Raw genomic sequence first — 26,359 nt, 5'->3', positions numbered from 1 at the left:
ATGGCGGATCTGGAGACTCGGGAGGCCATGGCGGATCAGGAGACACGGGAGGCCATGGCGGATCAGGGAGCTTTGTGGCCTTGGCCCTAGGCCCGGCCACGCAGGCCAGGGGAATATAGCCCTCCCCCCAAAATTTCTTTGGGAATGTTCCCCTCTAGGGACCGCTCAGGAGGAGCGGGCTCTGTGGAGCGCTCTGGAGGAGCGGGCTCTGGGGGGCGCTCTTGAAGCGCGGATTTTTGAAGGCGCTCGGGAGGCGCGGAGCTGGACGGGACCAGCGGAGACGCAGGAGAGCTGGACGGGACCAGCGGAGACGAAGGAGAGCTGGACGGGACCAGCGGAGACGCAGGAGGGCTCTCTTGCAGCGCGGACACTTGAGGGCGCTCTTGCAGCGCGGACTCTTGAGGGCGCTCTTGCAGCGCGGACTCTTGAGGGCGCTCTTGCAGCGCGGACTCTTGAGGGCGCTCTTGCAGCGCGGACACTTGAGGGCGCTCTTGCAGCGCGGACACTTGAGGGCGCTCTTGCAGCGCGGACACTTGAGGGCGCACGGGAGGCGCGAAGCTGGATAGAGCCAGCGGAGACGAAGGAGAGCTGGGCGGAACCAGCGGAGACGCAGGAGGGCGCTCTTGCAGCGCGGACTGTTGAGGGCGCTCGGGAGTCGTGGAGCTGGATGGAGCCAGCGGAGACGACGGAGAGCTGGACGGGGCCAGCTGGGGCTCAGGAGAGCTGGACGGAACCAGCGGGAACTCAGGAGGGCTGGACGGAACCAGCGGGAACTCAGGAGGGCTGGACGGAACCAGCGGGAACTCAGGAGGGCTGGACGGAACCAGCGGGAACTCAGGAGGGCTGGTACAAGGACCCAGACTCTCAGGCGATGGTTGGCTTGGAGGACGGGAAACCTCCTCCACTGTAAAGGATGATCCTGCCTGTATGAGCACAACGTCAATGTATTGCGCCAGAGAACCAGGGAAGTCCGTGGCTGGTGCGTGGAGATACAGGAAATCATTGAGGCCACTCCAGAAAACTATCTTCAATGTTCCATCATTCCACTGTACCTTATTGGCTAGCATGAGGAACTCCTCAACATAGTCCTCGATGGGGCGGCCATCCTGCATGATCGTGAGGATAGCATCCTCTGGGTGCAAGGAGATGTTGTCCATCTTACTGTTCGGTATTGGTCCGATCTTCTGTAACATACACTTCGCAACACAGCATGAGTGGTTCTGTGAATGGTGAGGTGAGTCGTGAACTTGAGAAGTCTTGCAGGTGATGATTCGTGCTTCTTAAAGTGTCTTAACGTGTCTTCAGGTGCTGGTCGAGGCGGTGATGTGAAACACTGGAGAGTGGGGAATCCGAGGACACACAGGATGGTCTGGAGACGGGGAAGACAACGAGGAAGAGAACAGGAGGTAAGTTTCAACAGGTAAGGATTGCAAAGGTAATACCCAACGTCTTGGAGATCGTCGGGAAGAGTCCACGTTGTAGTAACGAGATCGGACACTGGGTGAATGGAGGTGAGTGCTTTTATGTGGTTGGACTTGATGATGGTGGTGATGAGGTGCAGGTGCAGGTGATGAGTAAGCAGGTGCAGGTGATTGTGATGACGCTGGAGACAGGCCATTCTGTGACAATAATAATTGCACGCTTCGAATCATTAGGTAAGCATTACTAAATAGTTAGTTTATCCTTTATAAAGCATTGTCCCAACATTACAGTTTTTGCCTATTGCTTACACACTAAAACCGAATGCTTAGACCAAAGCCTCAATACTTATACTTCTTGTAGCATACAATCTTGTAGCATATAGTGTCAACTTTGCACTTTGTTTGCAATTCTATAACACACTTATTGCAAAACCCTACACACGTTTTCTTACATTAGACACTTTGTTCAAAAACGAAATCACCTGTTATCATTGGAAAACACTCTGTTCAAAATGCAAACCTCATCTGGCAATTGTAGGCACTTACATACACACCTGAAAACACTTGCACAGAAAACAGAACACCAATCGGTCTGAGCCTTAGCACTACAAATAGGCCTCAGGTAAGCCATTTTGAGAACTTTGCAAGCATGGAGGCAATGAGAGTCAGAGTAAGAGGAGGACAAAAAGAGAGAGGAGTCGGATGTGGAAGAGGACGAGGACGAGGACCAGTGCGGAGACGTGTATCAGATGAGATCAGGGATACTCTGGTGGACCATGTGATAAATCATGGCCTGTCCATGAGGGAGGCAGGGCAAAGAGTCCACCCTAACCTCAGTCACTACACAGTAGCATCGATAATAAGGACATTCCGACTGGAGAAAAGGTATATCTTCAAGTTTCTACTCCAGACTGTACCTACTGTATGTGTCACATGATTCTGTATCATATTACAGTATTACTGTACTTACTGTACTATAGAAAAATGGGTGGTGCTGTGAAGAACATGTGAAGGAATACCATTCTGATGTTACAGTGCTGTGTACAGTTTGAAAGTACAGTATGTGAAAAAGAACCTAACCAATGACATCTTGTGGTGGCATTTTCTACAGAATGGTTGGACGACCTCCTCTAGGTGGAAGGGAACGGCTCTTCAATCAACAACAAGAGCTTGCCATCATTGAAATGGTGCGAGAAAATAATGCAATCCGACTTCGTGAGTTGCAACAACGCATTATTGTAAATAGAAATGTATTCAACAATATCAACAGGGTAGGCATTTCTACACTAAGCCGCATCCTACAGAAACATAACTTCAGAATGAAGCAGCTGTACAGGGTGCCATTTGAGAGGAACAGTGTCCAGGTCAAGGATCTGCGCCATGATTATGTGCAGGCATGTGTCACTTTATTTTACATGCTATATATTGTGATGTGGGAATGAGGGTTTATGCTGCCACCTGCCTCGCCTGTATCTTGTAGTGTTTGTCTACACTGACCCAACCCAGCCCCTACTTGTGTGAAAATATAGACATTGTACTGTATGTGTTTTCAGTAACACTATTCAATATTTTCTGTCAGTTCTGCCACATGAGTTCATCTATGTGGATGAGGCAGGCTTCAATCTGGCCAAAACCAGGCGTCGGGGCTGTAACGTAGTTAGACAAAGGGCTGTAGTAAATGTCCCTGGGGAGCGTGGGGGAAATATCACCTTGTGTGCTGTAATTAGTGTCCAAGGAGTCCTGTAGTGTTGTTTTTGGCGGCCTGTTTTCATTTTAGTTTTAGTCTAGTTTTTGTGTGAAGCTGTTATTTTAGTTTTTATTAGTTTTAGTTACGTTCATACTCTTTTTTTAGTCTAGTCACGTTTTAGTCAACTGAAAGTCTGAGCATTTTAGTCTTATTTTAGTCAGAATTATCCATGACTATTTTCGTCTAGTTTTAGTCAACAAAAACTGATGACATTGTCTAATTTTAGTCAATGAAAATTGTATTTTAGTCTCTTTTTAGTAATGCAATTAAATTTAACCCAGTCAATATAGTACAAGTACCTAGTAGCAGGGGTGCCGTAAGGGGGTGGGTGGGCAAGTTAGGACGATTCTAAGGGCCCGGCGATGGGCGGGCCCCCGCGGGGAAAACATGATTTCTACCGAGGGGAACGATAGATCCCTGCATTTCGGGCCAATTTTCACGTCATAGTTCAGACGCGGGCCGGTCCTTGGGCCTGTTTTAGGCTTCTCCTTATTTTGATATTTTAGACATCCATCAATTAGTGATGAAAAAATTGCCTCGCTGGTGGAAACAACACCAGACCGTGCCGCGACTGTCAAGAGCGACTCAACGTGTTTAGAGTCCCGCAGCAGCAGCGAGTGCCATCAGCAGACGAAGAGTTCTGTGTTCAAATACACACAATAGACTGAAGATTGCTGCAAAGCCCCAGCAAAGTAATTATCATGAATGCATCTGGGGGAAATAGTAAGGAGATATTTGAATTAAGATGATTTTTTTTCTTTATTTATTACATAAACATAAAGACTGCAGTGTTTTATATAAAGCCCATCAGTGTGTTGCTGGTGATATGAAAGAGTAATTCAAATGGTGCTTGTGTGTATGGTTTTGTTGCAAAAAGTTTTTTTTTTTTTTTTTTAAAAGGAGTGTTAAGTTTTGATTGCAGTGTTTCATTTTGGCATAGATGTGAGTTGTTAATCTCCATGTGCTATGTCTGATTAGCTTGTGTGTAGAGTTTTGACATAATGAGCCAAATTCTGCAAAAAGTGTGTAAGTAATAGGCAAAAACTGTAATAATTTTAGTTTGAATAACTAGGTTAAAATGTTTATATTTGATGGCTTCACATACAGACATTATAAAGCAGTACTATTGTGAGTTACTGTGTGTAAGAGATGGGTTGTTTTTTTGTGTTACGCTCAACGGATGAACATTCAGAGACTGAATGCTAGGGGCAAGGTTGCAACTGGTGCAAAACAACATCACAATCTCCTGGGAAAGCACAAGAGAGGGGTTACATTGACCTTCAATATAAGGTTGGAAACTGTTGTCGTTTGATCATCCAGGTACAGAATTCTTGCACACAACACACTTATTGCGAAACCTCAGAGATATTGCTGAGTAATGGTTCATCTTTTTGTAACTGACACAAGTGCACCCAACTCGGAGGGGGATCAAGCCTGATCTACTTGCTTTCTCTCTCACTTGGAGGATTGTTCTTAACCCACACCTAATTTTGAAGTATAAAACATGGGGTTTCTTTCAGAATCAATGTAAATAAGTTCATGAGGCTGTGCAGCTCCATCCATGTCCAAGATTTTCTGCAACAACAAAAAATACATAGCATGGACGGCTGGCATTACTCAAAACAACAGTACTACACATACAGAACCCCCCCACATACAAACACACAGGTACCTGTGTCCCTCTCTGCAAGTATCTATGTGGTACTGATACAATGGTACATATTCAGCGATACTGGATTACATAAATACTGTATTGTAAATGTAAAGGACTGCAACACTTACCTGAACATATTCTTGTCGAAGTCCTTTGACCCTGATACAGTTTCTCTCAAATTGGGACCTTGTACAATTGCTTCAATGTGATTTTGCGCTTTACCAAGACACGTCTGATCGTGGTAATGCCTACTCGATCGATGTTGATGAATACTTGCCTATCTGCAAGTATTTGTTCCCGTAGCTGGTGGAGACGGCTTGCATTGTTTGCTCTGACCATTTCCACAATTCAAGTTCCTGCTGTTGGGTGAACAGGCGTTGCCGACCACCCCAGAAGGTCTTCTAGTCATTCTGTAGAAAAATGCAACCACAAATTGTTATTGGTTTGGTTCTTTTTTACAGTACTGTATACTGTACACAGTACTGTAACATCTCTGTACACTGCTATGTACTATACTGTACTGTATGTTCCACAAAACTACCATTTTTTTGTTACAAAAGCAGCACTAGCCAACTTACAATACAGTACATGTGATACAGTCATGTGATACTGTAAATACTGTAGATACAGTCTGGAGTGGAGAGTTGAAGACATACCTGTTTTCCAGTCTGAATGTCCTTATGATGGATGCAACTGTGAACTGGCTTAGATGTGGGTGGACTCTCTGCCCAGCTTCCCTCATTGTCTGGCTATGATTTATCACATGATCCACCAACGTTGCTCTAATATCATCTGAAATATTGTTCCGTGCATAGCCTCTTCGACCATGTCCTACTCCTCTCTCTCGTTGTCTTCCTCTTCCTCTACCTCTACCTCTTGCTCATGCTTGCAAAGTTCTCAAAATGGCTCAACTGAGGCCTATTTGTGGTTGGCTGATTGGTGATCAGTTTTGTAAGTAAGTGTTTTCAGGTGTGTGTCTAAGTGTTTTCAATCACCCAATGTGTTTTGTATTTTGAATAGATGTGTTTTCCCAATGGTACCCATGAGATTTCATTTATGAACAAAGTGTCTTATGTATGAAATAGTGTGTAGTGTGCAGGAGCAAGTGTGTTGCAGAATTGCAACTGAAGTGCAAAAAAGTTTTGTTACTTTGGTCTAAGCATGTGTTTATAGTGTTAAAGCAACAGGCAAAAACTGTAAAATTATTTATACCACGGGGCTGTTGAATGCTTGAATCTGATTGGCTGACGAACGCTCTTAAGGTGTGCAATTATTTTCAGAGAAACGCAGCTTCTCTGAAATCCAGGCAGCATTACATGGCCATATCACTTCACCAAATGATTTGAGTTATTTCAAAGGTCCTTACAGCCTAAAACAGCAAAATAACCATAACCCCCTTACAAAAATGTCCTGTGGTAATCCTGTGCTACTGCAGTACAACATAAATTTACCACACAACAAATGAGCAGAGCTAAATATGACAGGATTACCACAGCACTTTCTGTTGTACAGTATCACAGGAATTTACCAACCTGATCTCATAGAAATGCGTGAAATGAACACGAACCCTTAACCCCGATATACGTGGTGGTGGCACGGAATGTGTTGAAATTACGTGTCGGCACCACGGAAACAACACGCATACAAAGTCAATGAGGCTTATTTGTCGTGGTGGACACACGGATTCCCTGGTTCAACAACGTCACACAGTGGGCGGCGGTAAATGTTGTTTTCTAGTTTACGAAACGTCCTCCTTTTATAATTTATTATAGTGAATTTGTTGCTATTTTTGTTGTCTAAATAACAGTAAATTGTTTGTGATATAACTATCAATTTATAGATGGAGTAGCTTTAAAGAATGGCCCGAGGCAGTGTTAAATAGATTGTTCCCTTTACGTTATTAAACCCTTTACGATATTTTATGATTTTCAAATTTATTTTCTGTCATAGCAGCGAATTTTATTAATAATTATTCTTACGAATCAGAAAACTTTCAGTGGTTACCACGGCAACGATACGTCACGTTACGCACCGTAACGCACGCTTCATACCCATAATCACTTTTACCACTCATTTCACCCGCCAATTGACTACATTAAGTATCTCAACCCAATGGGTGTTTGTTTGTTAAAAAGCACGCAAAACCTTTGCTGTTATTTCTTTAGTTGTAGCCCGATCTGTGTAGCGTTCAACCCTGGAGATTAGATTGAATTTGTTAGTGTTGCATTTTCATTTACACGGCTACCCGTCGCTATCCAGCCAAATGGCAGCTGTCCCCGGCACAGTTGGATTGTGGCACTGCTAACCACAGCTACCAAAATCTGTTTAAACGCATGTATTTGTCCATGTGTTGTGAAGACAACAATTAACAACGAGTTGTTGCAGTGGTTAAAGTTTTATTCAAAGTGCAAAGTAAATGTCAGAAGTGTAACTAAGGGGAATTACCGGAATCAGGGATGGACTGCAATAAAAAAGTGGACCTGGAGTCTTCCCAGAGGATTTGACTGCTCAGTGCGACTGTCAATGACCGTTCATACCTGTATAATCAATGCATAATTAAATAGAGAGATATAGATAGATTATCCTGTAACACTATGGTGCCATACTTTTGTAAGACTTTGCCATTTTAGAAGACAATGAAATCATCATGAGATAATTGAGGGTAATTGTTACTTTAGTTATGTGTGACATTGAGAAGAGAAAGCAGTGGATATTATGAGAAGCATTTTACACAACAGGACAGAAGAAGACCACTGTTTCCATTATTTGTAGGCCTAAAAAATGTATTTGTCTATGTACTTGCTTGTGTCAAGTGACTGTGGTACAAATCTGACATTTGTACAGTAAGGATTGATTTGTATTGTACGTAGTGGTTGTGATTGATTAATATTTAATTAATAATTACAATTACTCTGCTCTAACAATTAAGAAAGGCTATTCTAATAATCTTTTGCTTTTTCTTGTTTTACAGCTTTATTGCAACACTTTTTGACTTCACCAACACACACACATACACACACACAAATCAAAACAACGGCACTTTTAAGAGCCACTCGCTCTCTCTCTCTTTCTCACTTGTCTCTTTCGATCACTCTCTTTCTCTATTTCTTCATTTTTTTTTTTATATTGTGTCTGTATTGTTTCTATTTGTATGTGATGTCCCTCAATTCTGACATCAGGGTCTTTGATGATCCCAATGATGGCAGGATCCACATGGCAGCATTAATTAGTGATGCTTATCTCCATGATGCCAGGGTAAGGCTTGTCATGAGAACCAAATACCTAAGTCTGAAAATACTAATTGCTATTGCTGTTTATAGATGTGATGAAAAGGGTTAGTAAGACCCTTTTATGCAACTACTGAATAATGCACAATTATAAATGCTGCTGGTATAAGTGCTCTGCAAATATATAGGCTGCCATGGCCAAGAAAAACCCTGCCTTTCCTCAAAGAAAAACGCGAAAAAGCAGGAAGAGATCCCTCACTAATCCACTGGTCACAGGCAGGCGTGAGAAACGTCGGGAAACACACTGCCCTGGATCAGGTTTGTTCTTTACTAAAACACGATTACTGTATCTAAGAATAAACATAATTCATTAAATAGTGTTTTGGTGGTTACACGTATTATAAAATGAGAGTCGGATACCACTTTGACAAAATGGTGTTGCAATGTTTGTGAAAACTTTTCTCACTAATATATAAGATATTTTAAGAGCATGCGACTGATAATCCTTACTTGTGTTGTGTTTTAATATCTTTTGCTTAGTTTCCCTGCCTCCAGTCCTCATGGAATATTTTCATTTTGAAATGAATTGGTTTCATGTTATATTGATCAAAGGGTTAAGTAAAATGACTGTCTCTGCAGCTGCTTCTCAATCCAGAAGAAGGGATCCAGTGCATGAGGAAGGCCTTCAGATAGAAGATCAAGAGTTGGCAAGTCTTGGTGAGGATACTGAGTGTTACAGTAGTAACACTACACTACAGTTTTTCCAATTCCCACCATTTATTTAATCATAATCAAGCATTATGTTTTGTCAGTTCCATTACAGACTCACAGTATAACAGATATATTAAATTAAATTAAATAAAATTTATGCATTTAGCAGACGTTTTTATCCAAAGTGACTTACAGTGCATTCAGGCTAACAGTTTTTACCTAACATGTGTTCCCTGATATATACTTGTGTGTGATCATAATCATGAGTATAGACCTTTTAAGGACAAGTGAATGTATATTTTTGTTTTTTAGAAACAAGACTCCAAGAGTTAAGGGACACTATAACTGCAGACCAGGTTCCGGAGGGAACAGACAGAATGGTTTCTGCTTGGGAACAAAGGCAGCTTCTCACAGATGTGAGAATGAAAACTGCTAGGCCTATGCTTTTTGATGCAAAGCTCTCAGCCGAGAGAGTATTCGTCCAAAATTGTCCCAGATGCTGTGCTGTAGAAGCTGTGATTAGGTGCCTGGACTGTGTACCACTGGACATGGAGTACCTCTGTTCTACCTGTGACATGGAGGCCCACAAGAGAAATGTCTTCCATGACAGAGAGGCTGTGTTCCATGGATTTCTTGAGCCCATTCCCCCTACAACTGCTGTGGTGGTGAATGAAAATGGGCAGCCTCAGTTTTGTGAACAAAGTATGTTAAAATTATTATTATATCAAATTGTCTCATACTTACAGTGTAATTCCCCAAATGTGTTTGTAGTTTGGCACATGTTTATATTTAACAGTGTTTCTGAATGGCTTAGACATTTTTTTCTAAAATGCTAATCTCATTCTAAGATTATTCTCAAAACTCTAAAGTGCAAGTGTGAAATTTAATAGCTGAATAACAAAAGTATGATTGGTTTTGACAGTTCTGACCAGCATATCTTTGACCAGCTAAGTCAATTGCATCTTAATAAATGTGTTTAAGCATTTACTTGTTTCTACATAGTGACAATTACAGTTGGTATAGTGTTGTGGCCAGTTTTGATTAATGGTTGTGTTTTAAGGGACTGAGGAGAAGCTGTAAATACACCCTTCATAACTTCTTTCTGTTTTGCAGTATGTCAACTGCCTGTTCCTGCACCAAGGTCAATTTGTGAATGCACTCATGACTTCACAATCACTCCAGGGAGGCATATTTCTGTGGTTACCATCAATGGTATGTTGTTCTGAAAGCCCTCCTTTCTGTGCATTATTGTACTAGAACTTTACCACTGTGTGCAAAGCAAAGCGTTGCCCAAATGCCATGTCAAATAGCTAATATATCATATATTTGTATCTCTGTATAGAAGGCAATCTGTTGCAATTTGATTACTGAAATTATTTTAGTCTTTACTACAGTATATTCACTTGTTCACAGGACGATACGATGTCTGCTTGCCTCGGAAATCCTGTTCATCATGCTCTGCAGAATGGACTCCCGAGGTGAAGGACCTGCTCATTTATCGGTACTGGCCAGCTAGCACCAGCTGCCAGACCCTATACAAGTTTGATGTCTTCACCTCTTTTGAACATATGAAGGTGACGGCACCAGCCATGTCCAGGCAGGCCTTCCTGAAAATGTTGGAGCACAGATCTGTACAAGCTGGAAGGGTAAATCTGCCTGAATATCACTGAAACATATAAGAAACAAAATTATATTACTATATACCTAATATTTAATTGTGGGCATTGCTTCAAAAAATCCTAACCAATCATTTCTTAATATACAGACAGGTAGTATCTGTGCTGATACATTTCAGCGAAGCTTTTTTGAGTTTACTTTCTGTCAATACAAAGAAGAGGATATGTGCCAGGTCCATCATTTTGAGTGTCCAGCATGTTCTCCAGACATGTTGGCTGTCTGCTCTGATGGAAACCGAAAAAATTACCGCTTCAGCAAGTCAAAAGGGTAGGTATAGGTAATTTTCAGAAGTTTATTTTAGACTTGTCTAAAACACATAGTAGCTCTTCGGGTTGTCTTTGAGTGATCATAACTTACATTTTAACAAATAGTAAATGTAGTACTTGTGATTTTTATTACTGATGCATGTTATCTTATCATGGACAGGACTGAGGAGCCACCCATATATGAGGGCTTGTTCCTGGCCAAGGACGAGGAAGTTGCTACCTTTGTTGACCTTGTCAGAGGCAACATGAGAAGTGTACGAACATTAGATTTTTTTTTTTTTTTTTTATAATAGTCGTTTATACAGATGTTTTGTGTTTTTATGTATCTTAAAATGTGTTATAAACTGACTTTATAGGCAAATGAAAGTGCTGTGTGCGGTACTGCCAAGTTCACCGCTGGCAGAGAGATGTCAAAAAAGTCTGGTGCTCAGATAGACGAGGAGGGCATTCAAGTTGCAGTTTGCAGGTATGTATGAGTTTATGTGTATGATTTTTGAGTCTGATATTTGAGTTTTAATGGTAATCCAAGTCTTAAGGTCCGTCCAGTCTGAAATTTTCGCATGCGTTTTTTCATATTCATGATTCTGTGGCTCTGAATTGTCAAAACACCAGTCAAACTGCTTGCTACTGAAAAACGCAGAAAATCGAACCTGATTCGAATTTTTTTTTATGACGGACGAAAGTTTCGGAGGGAGTCTAACCACTAGATTTTCTTCTGATTTATCAGACATGGGTTTCTCTTACGAGGACTGAACCATTATCGTGGAGAAATATTTGCTTACCCGATGTTTCTTCAAAGAGAGATGTCAAAGAAGGCAAATGCTACCTTCTTCTGTATGGATGTTACATGCAGGTAATCCTCATTGTCATATTGCAAATCCAACTCCATGATTAAAATGTCTTCTTTCTCAGCTTTACAGTGATTTTAGATTTCAATTAAAAATGGATCTTTGTTACACTCACATGATGCTGCTCCTTCTTTTTAGGTACTGGCCCTACCTTAACAAAGTAGCAATGGGTTTACCAGAGCTTCTGCCATTGACAGAAATGAGGCCATTTCTGAGCGTCATGCATGCCAAAGCCCATACAGCAAAATGCGAGGTACATGCAATAACTTTAAGTCTGGTATGGCTGTAGCTATAGGGAAATAATAATGGGTCGGATAATAAAGCATGCTGTGTGTTATCTTTCACCAACTGCTTTTCAGCTGCTTGTTTAAATGTGTAGGACATGGATTTTGTTTTCCCCCGCAAAATAAAAAGCTTGTGTCATACAACAGATAATTGTATGCATTAATGTAGATATAACATTCAAGCAATCTTCAATGCAAAGGATTATTTTTACATTTGTGCATGTTATGCCTGATTGGATGATGTTATATCAAAACTTCTGAAGTACTGCTACATAACGCTTCTCACTCTGAAGTCGTGGCCTAATGGTTAGAGAGTCGGACTCGTAATGGAAAGGTTGCGGGTTCGAGTCCCTGGCCGGCGCTCTCTCCACCCTCAATACCACGACTGAGGTGCCCTTGAGCAAGACACCGAACCCCCAACTGCTCCCCGGGCGCCGCAGCATGGCTGCCCACTGCTCCGGGTGTGTGTTCACGGTGTGTGTGTGTGTGTGTGTGTGTGCATTTGTTCACTACTCACTGCTGTGTGTGTGCACTTGGATGGGTTAAACGCAGAGCACCAATTTCGAGTATGGGTCACCATACTTGACAATACGTCACGACTTTTTTTTTGCAGGTGAGATGGGGTGGCAGAAGCCAGGATGGAGCAGGAAATACGGTGGGAGAGGAAGTGGAGCAGGTATGGTATTATTGTCAGTATTTTAACTATGGCTACAAAGAGTCTTAATAGAATCCATAACACCAAAAGGTACTTATTTGTCATCTAAGTAACAAGCCTGGTGTGAGGGTTAAAGTACATCCTTTATGTATGAGTTAAAATAAATAATAGGCAGTTCAGTTGTTAATGCATGCTTCAGGGGTCCCAAATTCCTAGGATAATACAGTACACATGTTTTCTGTTAAACCACAACCACAAGATCTATGGTGTGTAGGTAATATTTTTATGTAATGGAGACCAAAATTTTATTGTATTATTTTCTTTATAGGTGAACAGCTTTCTCTCCAGGGCAGCACTTGTCACAAAATACATGACAAAGGCTGGTTAGTGTTGCACTTATACTTCATATGCTGTCATAACCTAAATAATAATAAGTAAATACTTAATTGTGTTTTTACAGGAAATTAAAAAAAATAAGTTTCTCTGTTCTGTTCTGTTCTTACGAAAGTTATCATTGTATTACTTCAAGGTAATTACCCGTTCAACTAACTTTTAGTGATAGGGTTTAGGCATGTCTGTTGGGTTTCTCTTTTTTCCTTTTGTATGTGAAATCATACTTTTTGGCTTGTGGGTGCATTGTTTTCATTAGGAAGAGTGAACATGCTAACGCGACAGGCTATGGGGTGGAACAGAAGAAAGAGGGACAACCTTCATCAAGTGTTAGCCCACAGATATGTCAAAGTAAGGGTAAATTATAATTGAGATCCTAAGCACTGCCCCTTTCTCTCAATGCACCATCTACAGCTAGATCTGAAATTATTTGTTGATTAATTGTTTAATCATGTTACATAAAATAAATATGTGACTACTTTGATAATAATCTTGTTTTATAATTTTAAGTAACTGAGGGGAGGGTAGTGCTTAGGATTGGTCAGTTATCTTCTAAGATTGTAACCTCACTGTTGTACAGACATTTTTCTCCTTCTAAGTCTGCTTGGTAGTATACACAGATATTTAATGTGTTATTTAATGTAACACCTGTTCTGATGAATGTCTTGTACCAAAAGCTCAAGTAAAATTGGTGTTTTTTTTGCATTGTGGTGGTGCGTAGAACTTTTTTTCTGGCATTTTCTTTTTTCTTTTTAAAAGATCACAGAGAGGGCAAAACTGGAAGCTGCCAGCCTTAGTAACATCAAGAAGGAGCACAACCTTGATCAGGAGACAATACAACAGTGGGTGTGTGATGTCAGACAATGGGCGGTTACAGGTAAAACAGTACACTATGTATATACAGTGTGTGTATACAGTGGCATTCGAAAGTTTGGGAACCCCTTGCAGAATCTGTGAAAATGTGAATAATTTTAACAAAATAAGAGAGATCATACTAAATGCATGTTATTTTTTATTTAGTACTGTCCTGAGTAAGATATTGTACATAAAAGATGTTTACATATAGTCCACAACACAAAAAAATAGCTGAAATTATTCAAATAACCCCATTCAAAAGTTTGGGAACCCTTGGTTCTTAATACTGTGTGTGGTTACCTGGATGATCCAAGACTGTCTTTCTGTTTTGAGATGGTTGTGCAAGAGTCCCTTGTTTGTTCTGAACAGTTCAACTGAGCACTGTTTTTCAGAAAAATCTTTAAGGTTCTGCAGATTCTTCAGTTTTCCAGCATCTTTGCATATTTGAACTCTTTCCAGCAGTGACTGTATGATTTTGAGATACATCTTTTCACACTAAGGACAATTGAGGCCCTCAAACACAACTATTAAAAAAGGTTCAAATGTTCACTAATGCTCCAGAAGGAAACAAGATGCATTAAGAGCTTTTGGAATTTGAAGATCAAGGTAAATTGTACTTAATTTGTGTTCCGGGAAAAATACAAGTATCTTCTGTTGCTTACGAAGGGCAGAACTAAATGGGAAAAAAAATTATATTTCAACAAAATAAGAAAGATTTGCAAATCCTCATTGTGTTCAAAAGTTTTCACACACACACACACATCTGTTAATGACTGTACCTTTATACAAATAATAAAAGGTGGCTATATTTTGAAAATGTCACTAGTTGTCTCTTGTCCAATTGTTTTGTTTCACCTATTTAGAGAGAGTCTACACTCCAGGTTGTACTGAAGAGCTAAGGGCTGACATTGAGAACATCACTGTAACCCTTTTGCGCAAGAAGAAAGATCTGTATCGTCGGCATGGTTTGTTGTCAAATCAAGTTATTTAAATTAATAACACTTCAAAAAACATTTTATGGCACAGTTTTCTTTTCGTTTCGATTTGCAGATAGCAACCAGACAAGACAAAGAAAGAAAAAGAAAATGACAGAGTTGAAGAAGAAGCTTCGCGAAAAGGTCTTGCAATACAACACCGTAGTGGAAGGAGATCCGATTGACGTGGAATTGGCTTGCAGTCTGACAGAGGGATACATCCTACCATGGGAGAGACACAAAGATGGTATGATATGTATGAATTGCTAGTTTAGCTTGTTGTTCTTTTAGTTGATTTCCATAGTATAAGCCTATGGCATCACTCTACATTTTACAAATTTTATTCCCTTTTCGATCTTCATATGTAGTAATGGTTCCAACCACATTTCCATATTTACCATTGTCCTTTTTGTTACTTGTCATGCAACAACACAGGAATGGGATGATACATTGAAATAAAAAAATATCATGAATACCAAAATATGGAAATATTTATCACGGAGCATAAACATTGAATGGTGACACCACGTTATTCTGCTGTAGTAATCGCAAATAAAATGCTTGACCATCACAATTTCACAAGCTCTCCATCCAAATTATATTATTGTTACTTGTATTCATATTTTTTAATTGTTTATATTCTACAGAACCAATGCTGTCACTAAAAAGATTTCTCAGAAATAACATAATTCTGTTATACTTATATAATATAATAATAAACATTCCTTTGTCCACTGTTCCATTCCTTTCCCCAACCAAAGGCAACACCTTCAGGCTGAAGAGATCTATCTTCGACCAGGTAATGCTGCTGAAACGCTTGGAGGAGAAGCAGAGCATCCTGTTAAAGGAGATGTCTCAGCACATCAAGTACCTTCTGAAGCAAGTGCAAGAAGTGGAGTCACTCAGAGGACAGACTTTGGAGTGCATCAAAATCAGCAGTATGTACAAGATCTTTAGATTTTAGTGTCATTAATTAATTTATAATAAATAGATATATAGATAATAAAGATATAGATATATAGATATATATCTCCAGGGAGCTCTATACATTGAGTTGTGATCAGGCACTAAGCTGACCAGCTATTTGGCACCAGTGTGCACAATGTTAAAGCTGTAAATATAATGACTAAAAAGTAATGTTGGAGTTGCAAATTCAGCATTGTAAAAAGCAAAAATAGCTACAAATGTCATGTTTTGTTTGATGTGTCATCTTTCTCTTTCTATTTCTTTCCACAATTCCTCTACAGGTTTCAGTGACCTGACAGAGGACGCTACACATGGGCTCAACAGTGTCCTCAGTCGGAGGGGTCACTCACTTAGAAGTCAACACAAACAGGCTGTTAATGCATACAGCAGTATAGCCACTATGGAATGTGATTTTCTTTCCATACAGGAGGACATTGAGGAGTGGGATGGCAATGGCTTCACCAGCCCCGATTCTGAGGAAGAAGACACCTAAAGACTGCTGCCAAACAACACAGAGGAACTGGAGATTTGTACAAAAAATCTTGCCTTTGTTTTTAAATAGCTGTACCAAAGTATCTACTGGAAAGTTTTTGTAGATTCTGTATTTTTATAAACAAAAATAGAAAAACATTGTTTTATTTATCTCTTCTAACATTTGAGCTTGCTGGTTTCAGACCAAAACTGCTTATTGCTGCTTTAAATAATTAATTGTCATCTTTACATGGAAAAATCTAATGAAGTATAATACTAATGCACTTTGTTATTTCCATAATATATGTGGATTTATATTTGTTTGCAATATGCATATAGTACCCATATTATTTTGTAGTTATTTCAAGAGTTTTTATTTGTCACATACACAATTATACAGGGTATAACCAGCAGTGAAATGTAGGTAAACAGTGTCCAGTAGTTATTTGTAGTTATAGCATACTGAATACCGTCAAATAGCTTGAAACCATAAATGTTTTTCTTTTATGTTTTCTATATGACATCTACATGTACATACATAAATACAGACAGACAAATCCAAACATTTTGAACTTACATCCTGTAAAACTGTATAAAGAAATGTCTTACATGTGCACCACTGTAATAAACCCATTTGATGGAATTGTCTGTTGTGTGAACTTAATATGCCAGTTAAATCCTTCAGTGGTGGACCCGGCCGTAAAGAAGTACATTTACACAAGTACTGTAATTAAGAACAAAATACTGGTATTTGTACTTGTGTATTTTCTTTTCAGAAAACTGCTTTAGTTACTATTTACTTCACAAAGGTGGAGTTTTGCACACAAACAATATGAAGAGTATAAATTAAGGTACTCAACTGTTTATACAAGTACAGCTAGTACATTAGTTAATCGACAGAACTTTAATTGCCAGCTATTTAGATAATTGTTTAAGTCATGTCATGTAAAAACATTTCATGGTTCCAGCTTCACAAATGTGAAGATTTTCTTTTCATTTTGATTATTTTAATATATATATATATTTTTAAACATTTTTAGGTTTAGACTGACAAAACAAGCAGTGTGAAGGTGTTACTTTTGGGCTATGGCTGTGCTATGGTTTGTTGCTTTGTAGAGTCACAGGTGCTGGTCATATAATTAGAATATCATCAAAAAGTTTATTTAGTTCACTAATTTCATACAAAAAGTGAAACTTGTATATTGTATTCATTCATTACACACAGACTGATATATTTCAAATGTTTATTTCCTTTAATTTTGATGATTATAACTGACAACTAATGAAAGTCCCAAATTCAGTATCTCAGAAAATTAGAATATTGTGAAAATGTTCAATATTGAAGACACCCGGTGCCACACTCTAATCAGCTAATTAACTCAAAACACCTGCAAAAGCCTTTAAATGGTCTCTCAGTCTAGTTCTGTAGGCTACACAATCATGGGGAAGACTGCTGATATTGCTGCAGTAATTCAGGCAAAAGGAGCCCCAACTAAGTATTGAGTGCTGTACATGCTCATACTTTTCATGTTCATACTTTTCAGTTGGCCAAGATTTTTGTATTGTATTGGTCTTAATTAATATTCTAATTTTCTGAGATACTGAATTTGGGATTTTCATTAGTTGTCAGTTATAATCATCAAAATTAAAGGAAATAAACATTTGAAATATATCAGTCTGTGTGTAATGAATGAATATAATATACAAGTTTCACTTTTTGAATGGAATTAGTGAAATAAATCAACTCTTTCATGATATTCTAATTATATGACCAGAACCTGTATAATACTAAATTTCTAAAAAAAAATATCTAAAAGTTGAGGTCGGGGCCTCAAAGCCCTCTCTGAACTAATCCTGAGCCAAGGCTGTGTCCATGAGAAGTTAAAATTTAAACTTTTTCTTAGGACTAAACCAAATAAATTGTTGGAAAGGGCTCGACATGGAGAGTAACATATGTCAGTCTGAAGGTTGTAAATAGCTCCTGTTTTGAAATATTGACCTCTAAACCTTGACCTTGGTGTATGTTGGAAAGCTTGTCATTCAGGAACAAAAAAGGCTACATACATGAAACCAACTGTTATGAATAGTTCTTGACCTCAGCTATATGACTATACCCATATGGATAGAGTCATCAAGAGGGGGTGCTGTCAAAAATGGTCAAACTTGATTTTTACCTATTTAACAGTAAGGTATTTACAATTTTATTACACAAATGTGATTCCCATACCCTTTAACCCATCACTGTACTTTTACATCATTATTTACAAATTCCAATTTCAGTAAATTGAGTCATATATTTTTAAACTACAATTCCCTCTAGCCAAGCCATCCCACTTGATACTAATTAGTATCATATTTGTAGTTTTTCCTGTTTGCAAAGTTAGGGTGTGAATAGGGTCGTAAAAAGATGTATGCACTGAATATATTGAATATCTAGTACAGCCGAACTAGTACTTACACTGTATTTTGGTGTTGTATGATATGCAAAAGTAAAGATTTTGGTTTATTTTAGATATTTTCAGAGCTTGAAAAGAAAACAAATCAACATCACAGTAGTTCTTCTGGTTTGCAAAATAGGGTTTCCATAGAAAAACATATCAGGAGAATATCTTAATGTTTAACTACAGCCGAAGCATATATTACACTGAATTTATGTCGTTTATTTGAAAAAAGCAAACTTTAGGCATTTGATTTGTATATTGTTTAATTAGAATTTCTAAATGTTTGTTCGGCCACCACGACTCAAATAAAATTGCTCCTGTGTGCTTAGTAATGTTATCAGTAGCTTACTTACACAATATTGCATTGTGTTAGTAAGGATTAAGGTGCTAGTAAATTACGTAGTCAAGGTCAATGATATATGGACAGACCTGAAAAACACCCATATTAAATTAAAACATTTACAGTGCATACTCACGTTGTTTTTAACTTACTAATATAAGGCTACAAATTACTCCTAAATGTGTTAATATGTATATATCATTTCCTTTCTCTTTTCCTTGTTGTTATACAGGTATACATTACCTTCTTCAAAATCTCAATAGGCTATTCACTTTTCTTAAACTCTATTTTGATATGAATAACAGAAATGGCAAATGAACAAGAAAATGTTGTACCAAAAACTTTATTTAAGATTGTCAATTCCCATATTTGAAGTTTGTGAAATGTACATTTTCATTCCCATCAAAACTTTAAATAGTTATTTTACATTGTCAACACACAATCAGCTTCAAGGTGAGTAACTGCTACATAGGGTTAGTCCAAACAGTACGTTATGCAAATTAGGATATGGCATGATTTCATAGTTAATTACAGTACTGTAATTTAGCACAAGAGGTTGAAAGATTGCTCATAAAAATGAAGGCATTTCGAAGCCTGTGAATAAGATGGGAAGTTCCTCATTTAGTTTAATTTGTGGCGGAGGTTATTTAATATGAAATCTTAAACGAAACAGTGTCCTCTTCGATATTGAACTATGTCCCCCAATAAAGCACTCCAACTGTGTGTGTCATCAGTGGACTGAACATTTTAGTAGTTGTGAAAGGAGCAGTTGTTCCACATAGGTTAGCTTGTCTGAGTCAAAATCTGATCAACTGTAACTTTTCCATGGTCTGTTGGCCACAAAACAATCCATATAGGGGTCCTTCAAGTTTAAGAAATGTTAAGTTTGTTGACTGTTGGCCTTTATTGAATCCATACAGATAAAAGAGATTGTAACAAGCTTGAAGAAAAAACATGAAGAATATTAAAGTTCAAATTACATTACAAACTGCTTAGCTGATATAACATGACAATGTTATGGAACAATACAAGTGGACAACAAAAAATATGTAAAGAAAAAACACTTAACAAGAGCAAGGGAAAAAAATGCATGTTTGCAATGTATGTTGCATATTTGCAGGCTGCATGGGATGGGAATCAGGCTGGCTGCCAGGATGGAGGCCAGGTCTTTCCACTGAGAAAAACAAATAAATAAAGAGAGGGAAGTTGAAGGAGAATTAGTAAGTATAATACACAATGAATTGATTGTCATGATTGTAACATTTACTGTTTTACAATACTTTGTAGAGTAGTGCAGTGCATCAAGAATCTGTTGTTCCAGAGTGGGGACGAGGCGATAAAATTATGTAACTGTTAACCTAGTTTTGCATAGCAAGACCTATCTCCACACTAGAGCTGTGCCAGAGTTGGAGGAAGGTCTTGTAGTGATTAGGTCGTTATTATTCTGGTGTATCTGCCTTCCATGTGCGCAAGATTACTTTAAAACAAGATATAAAACATCACGATCATTATGGTATGTCAGTGTTACTCACAGTAACTGTTGCTCATGGAAAAATAAACAAAACTACATAATTGTGTAAAAAAATGTAGATAGGCACAATACAGCTGTCAGGTGGACCAAGCATGGTCTTAAAATGTCAAAAATGTTGTGGAAAAATAAAATAAATCCTCTAACTGACAAATAAATGTATCCATTCGCAGTGTACTAATCGCCAAACCCTGAAACCCAAATGTTTCCTCTGACTATACCATAAACATCTCCAAACACTGCATTCCTCTTCTAGAGACTTACAGCAGAAACTTAACTTTTCACTTTTGGTTTCATATGGCTATGGATGCACAGTACACCATATCAGTTTCCTCACAATTGTAAACAGCATACAAAAACTGTTTGCATTACAATTTTTCTTTAATAATCTCTACCCAAGACAATGGCTTGTCAACAATCCCCACAAATTAAAACAGTACATTACATTACATTTATTAATTTAGCTGACGCTTTTATCCAAAGTGACTTACAAATGCTGTTTATGTCAAAGGTCGCACGCCTCTGGAGCAACTAGGGGTTAAGGGTCTTGCTCAGGGACACATTGGTGTGTGAATGCTTTCTGCCAGTACAGAGAGATCCAAGAGCCCAATAATAAAATGCATGCAATCATACATAACCAAAAGCTATTTAACATACCACATTGTGCAGGGCTGCCAGTCATAAAGATGTTCTGTCCTCCCCTGTGGCAGGAAGACAAAGACATTGTATTACTGTATGTTATTTAAATGTTGTACTTTAACAAGGAGTGAAAATTGTTGACAGTTTATATACTGCATATTTTGAATCATAGTAATCAAATAAGATCCATAACTGACACTTCAAGCTAAAGGTATTTACAGGATGCCTACTTATACAGCTCAATGTTGTGACTTACACAACAGCATTTTGTCAAGGTAACATTAAGTAATTGCAAAACAATTTATCCAACAGTTATAGAATGTCATCCAGTGTTTCCTTTGTATTTTTTTTTAGGGTGGATGGGGGTGGGTGTCTTCAGGGGTAATGTTTGTTTTTTGGATAAATAATAAAAGCGATAAAAGCATTGTTTTTAATCACATATTTTTTGCTGCATTTAAAGTGAAATTTAACTTCATTAAGGTTTTGAAATGACAATTCCAATAGCATTATTTAACTAATTGAGAGGAAACACTCATCCAGTTAGTCATTGTCCTACCTTTCTTTTCCTTGTCTTTATTATTTCACGGACTGGGAACATTTCAAGCCGATTGTGAGGGCAATCTGTAATCGTAAGGAATATATTATTTGCACCAATGTCCACAATATGGGTAGTTTTTTTTTGTGGAGGAATCAATTTACAATCCACACATGTATGCATTTTTTCCACTGTTTGTCATTAGCACATTTAGCTCGTCCTAGTGAGATTTGAGAACCCCAGGAGTATCAAAGGCTGCACATGGTTCTATTCAAAATCTTTTTTCTTTGCCATTCCTTCTTTATGTTGTGTCTCCTAATGGACTGTTTACATTTTCCATCGCTTGCCACAAAGGCAGATATATTTTACACTGGTATTCTTTACACTGGGACTTTAACTTTGCAGCTCTCTAATTACATGAAGCAGGGATGTGTAAAGAAACATCAATTAAATTATTATTTAAAAAACAATAAAATAATATAGTATCTAGGCATACAGTATAATTGCAATTCTGGATCAGATCCATAATAAATCAATAATGTTTGGAGGGTTTACAAAAATCACATTAACTTCATGACAATTATGCAGGGGTAAAATGTCTGTACAAAACATGCCGTGCATAGACTAAAACACACCTTTAATTTTTAGTAGTCTTTTACGTTGCTGTGGACCCCGCAGTGGTGGCTGCACAGCTGAGACCTGGTGTGCTGGTTCCTGAATGAGTGGAGCCTGGTGTGCTGGTTCCTGAATGGGTGGAGCCTGGTGTGCTGGTTCCTGAAAGGTTGGAGCCTGGTGTGCTGGTTCCTGAATGAGTGGAGCCTGGTGTGCTGGTTCCTGAATGGGTGGAGCCTGGTGTGCTGGTTCCTGAAAGGTTGGAGCCTGGTGTGCTGGTTCCTGAATGAGCGGAGCCTGGTGTGCTGGTTCCTGGATGAGTGGAGCCTGGTGTGCTGGTTCCTGAATGAGCGGAGCCTGGTGTGCTGGTTCCTGGATGAGTGGAGCCTGGTGTGCTGGTTCCTGAAAGGTTGGAGCCTGGTGTGCTGGTTCCTGAATGAGCGGAGCCTGGTGTGCTGGTTCCTGGATGAGTGGAGCCTGGTGTGCTGGTTCCTGGATGAGTGGAGCCTGGTGTGCTGGTTCCTGGATGAGTGGAGCCTGGTGTGCTGGTTCCTGGATGAGTGGAGCCTGGTGTCCTGGTTAATGAATGGGTGGAGCTGTGTGTGGTGGTGTGTGGCTGGAAAGAGCCAGGTGTGCTGGTTCCTGGATGGGTGGAGCCTGGTGTGCTGGTTCTTGGATGGGTGAACCACACGGCACCAAATTTAGAATGAAGTTCTCCTCATCTTGTCCAACCTATAAATGGACATGGAACACACACAAATATAATATATAATATGCAATTAGGCCAAAGTGAAAATATATGCAACCCCAAATCAACCTAGATGGTAAAAAAAAAAAGATGGACGTAGTGAATGTGATTATACCCACAGGATTCTGAAAGGCATAGGGCAGAGGAGTCAAGGAAAAATGGAGAATGGGTTGGATATGTGTTCTTTCAACAGCTGTTAAGTATCGCCATTATTGTGTCACAGTCTAAGATGCAAAGAACATTGTCATCCATTGTAAACTTTGTGCAACCAGCAAAAGGTCTACAACCGCTAACAATTCTAAATCTAATTTATTGAAGCACCGCCATGTAAAACTTATAAAAAGAAACACCGGCGCTGACCGGTAGGATGCTACTGCCAGTGATGCATGCACTCGTCGGGAGAGTAGCATTAAGTAAAGTTTAATCTTCTGTAAAAACACTGAATACTGCTCTTACATGTGCAGAAAAACATTAGTTAAAAAATCGGGGTTGAGTTGCTTTATTTTTTATTTCAGCCAGGGATGTTAGGAAATGTTATATGTTTTGTAAAACATACTCCATGCTGCTCTTATCAATATGATATTAGTTAAATAGCATTAGATATCTATTAGTTGGGAGAGACTTTATTATTCTTAAATATGCACATTGCTTCTCTGTATGGCATCACCTGGTTGGAAAAGCAGCAATGTGTAAAGATTGGCTGATTGTTGACTCCTAATGTTAATTATTGTTCCAGTAAAGTGGATTCATTTCTAAAATAAGCAGACTAAACAGGTTATCTGTCACTTTTTAGAAAGGGGTGGACAAGTAACGTAACTAGTAACTTTTAATTCCCTGTAATAAGTAAAGTAATATTATAATTTTACAGGAGGAGTAACAATTTCTGAGTAACTTTCCCAACACTGGATGTGCAAAAAAAGTACCTAACTGAGACCACAACCAATCTCTATTCGCAGTGGCACAAGTAGTAGATTTACTTTGACTAGGTACCATTGTTTTTAAAAAATACATTAACATAAACGCAAGTTAGTCTTAAAGGGCAAAATGAGTAGGATTGTCTCTTGCTTTTTGTAAACACATGATTCAAAGTTGGCCCCATGTAGAGAGAGCAGCGAAAAAAGAGCAAGTCTCCCTCCACCCATCCTCACCACATTCTACAGAGGCACCATTGAGAGTGTGCTGACCAGCTGCATCACTGTCTGGATGGAAACTGCAGTGCTGCTGACCGCAAGACCCTCCAGCGGACAGTGAACACAGCTGCAAAGATCATCGGTGCCCCTCTCCCCTCCATCCTGGACATCTTCCTTACACGATGCTCCAGCAAAACCAACAGCATCGTGAAGGACTCCACCCATCCCTCCCACAGTCTCTTCCAGCTCCTACCATCAGGAAGACGGTACCGGAGCATCAGAGCCCGCTCCGCCAGACTGCTCAACAGCTTTTTCCCCCAGGCTGTGAGAGCCCTGAACTCAAACCACCCCGCCCCCCTCTGAAACCCCATGCAAACCCCTACCTCCTGAACATGGACCACCCCAAACCTTACCACACCAAAGAAAAAACTGTATGTACTTTTTTTTTGTGCAATTCGAAGTGTGCTACACACAGGTGAGTGGGCCCGTACAAACCACCTGTAGTAACACTCTCCTCTATGTGCACTAGACACTTTACACACACTGCTGCGTGTACACAATCCCACAAAAGACTCAGCAATATATGTATGTTTACATGCTCATGCACTACAAATCATCCTGCTCTGTTCCCCAACCAGCTGCTTGACTCAAAATGTCTCTCTTTGCACATGTACAGTATTTGTGAAGCATTCGTATAGTTTGTATTTTTTATCTTCTATTTTTTAGTTTGTATATGGTAAATATATAGTATACTTATAGTTAAATCTGTCAGTAGGTTAGTAGTGTATAGGTTTATAGTGTTTTGTACTTCATTGTTGTATGTCTGTATTTATGTAGCACCGTGGTCCTGCGAGACACGACATTTCGTTCCACTGTATGTCCCCACATGTAGCAGAATGACAATAAAGCTCAACTTGAACTTGAACTTGATTGAGTGAGCTCCAAAGCGATTGAAGAGAGTAAGAGGTGTTAGCAAGAACAAAGCAGTGAATCAGAGAAATAAAAGGTATTCTGATTGTTTCACTTCGGTTACATTCTAAAGAACACATAAACATGACCCCACCTCCACAGAACCCTGTTGGAAGGAACCACATTGGCGGATTTTGTGTGAATACAGCCGAAGCCACCGTCACCTTTTAATATAGGTCTGCTATAAGTGTGTGTGTAGCTCAGACACACATACCTGCATGACAGAGACAGATCACAGAGGAGAGAGATGGAGACACCAATGTAACCTGGTTGCTACGTTACTATAGAGTCAGAGTCGCGGCTTTTATTTTATGAGAAACCACAGGAAGTCCTGTTTCCCATTTGCGCTAGCTTCCCAGCTGAGTGTTTAGGCCCAGTCAAAACAATGCAGCCTCTTTGCAGGAAAAACCCTGCAAAAGCTTATCGACATACAGTTGCATCAATTTTCAATAATCCAAGTACTGACATTTTTATTGATTGGATTTAGCTGGAGGTCACCAATTTAGCTTTAGCACACATCCAGTGTCCTGCTTTGCTTGTCATCTGGCTGAAATGCTAACTGTGACTACATAAGTCTGCTGGTGGTCTTGTGCTAGAGCTTCTAGCATATTTGATTTGACTGATTTGAACGACTCATTAAAAAGTTCAGCCTCAAAAAAGTGCTCCCACTTTAGCTGCAGATTTCAAAAGTTCGAATAACTTAAAACTACCAAGGAGATAGAAGTGAGGTATTTTAAAGCACAGGCGACCCCTGCCATCATCCCAAAGCAATTTTTGTCCTTGTTTTCCACAATACCAGCTCTTTAAAATGACTCTAGGTTGCAGCTAGGCTACAGCCAGATCAGAATTTCTAGTCTTTGCTGATTGGAAATGTACAGGACAACACCAACAATTGTTCAATTGATAGAAAATTAATTTGTCATGACAAAAACTATACATTTGTATATATATATATATATATTTATATATATATTATTTTATGTTTTTCATTATTTTTTTCTTACTTGTCAGTTATACATTTATGCTGTGTGTTTGTGGAAATCTGGTAGGTTTTTACCTATTTACTGCACAAATAATCAACTATGCCATAAATTGGTTTATGATTTTTTTTTTTTCAATGAAAATATCCCTTGAACTATGACCTAAATTAAATATAAAAGGTTTCTGGATATTGGCCCATATGTTAGGCATAGAAAACTGGCATCTGCAGTTTAGAGGAAAATCTTAAGATATTATAGTTAAAGGAAGAGTGTGCAATGACCACATATATC

At 39.1% G+C, this 26,359-nt stretch overlaps 2 protein-coding genes across 2 annotated transcripts; one reads left to right on the top strand and one right to left on the bottom strand.

Annotated features, from left to right (window-relative positions):
- Positions 1–6,899: 6,899 nt before the first annotated feature.
- On the top strand, positions 6,900–16,787 carry LOC306885868 (uncharacterized protein). Its single transcript, XM_079442661.1, has 19 exons — positions 6,900–8,077; positions 8,238–8,367; positions 8,689–8,766; positions 9,073–9,462; positions 9,874–9,972; positions 10,174–10,406; positions 10,526–10,704; positions 10,864–10,957; positions 11,060–11,169; positions 11,431–11,556; positions 11,690–11,804; positions 12,449–12,511; positions 12,819–12,873; positions 13,140–13,231; positions 13,640–13,757; positions 14,599–14,700; positions 14,786–14,956; positions 15,471–15,647; positions 15,957–16,787. Exons 1-19 carry the CDS (start codon positions 7,979–7,981, stop codon positions 16,166–16,168), a joined length of 2,643 nt encoding a protein of 880 aa, XP_079298787.1. The 5' UTR covers positions 6,900–7,978; the 3' UTR covers positions 16,169–16,787.
- Positions 16,788–19,775: 2,988 nt separating this feature from the next.
- LOC306885289 (uncharacterized protein) lies at positions 19,776–25,308 on the bottom strand (the record flags this gene model as incomplete). The annotated part of the gene is made up of 5 exons (XM_079441716.1): positions 19,776–20,101; positions 21,113–21,156; positions 21,651–21,715; positions 22,265–22,793; positions 25,303–25,308. 5 exons carry the CDS (start codon positions 25,306–25,308, stop codon positions 20,065–20,067), a joined length of 681 nt encoding a protein of 226 aa, XP_079297842.1. The 3' UTR covers positions 19,776–20,064.
- Positions 25,309–26,359: the final 1,051 nt, after the last annotated feature.

The sequence above is a fragment of the Barbus barbus genome (assembly GCF_936440315.1).
Source record: "Barbus barbus genome assembly, chromosome: 19".
Lineage (NCBI taxonomy): Eukaryota > Metazoa > Chordata > Actinopteri > Cypriniformes > Cyprinidae > Barbus > Barbus barbus.
The sequence above is the reverse complement of the archived record's forward strand: the minus strand, read 5'-3'. Positions and strand labels throughout refer to the sequence as shown.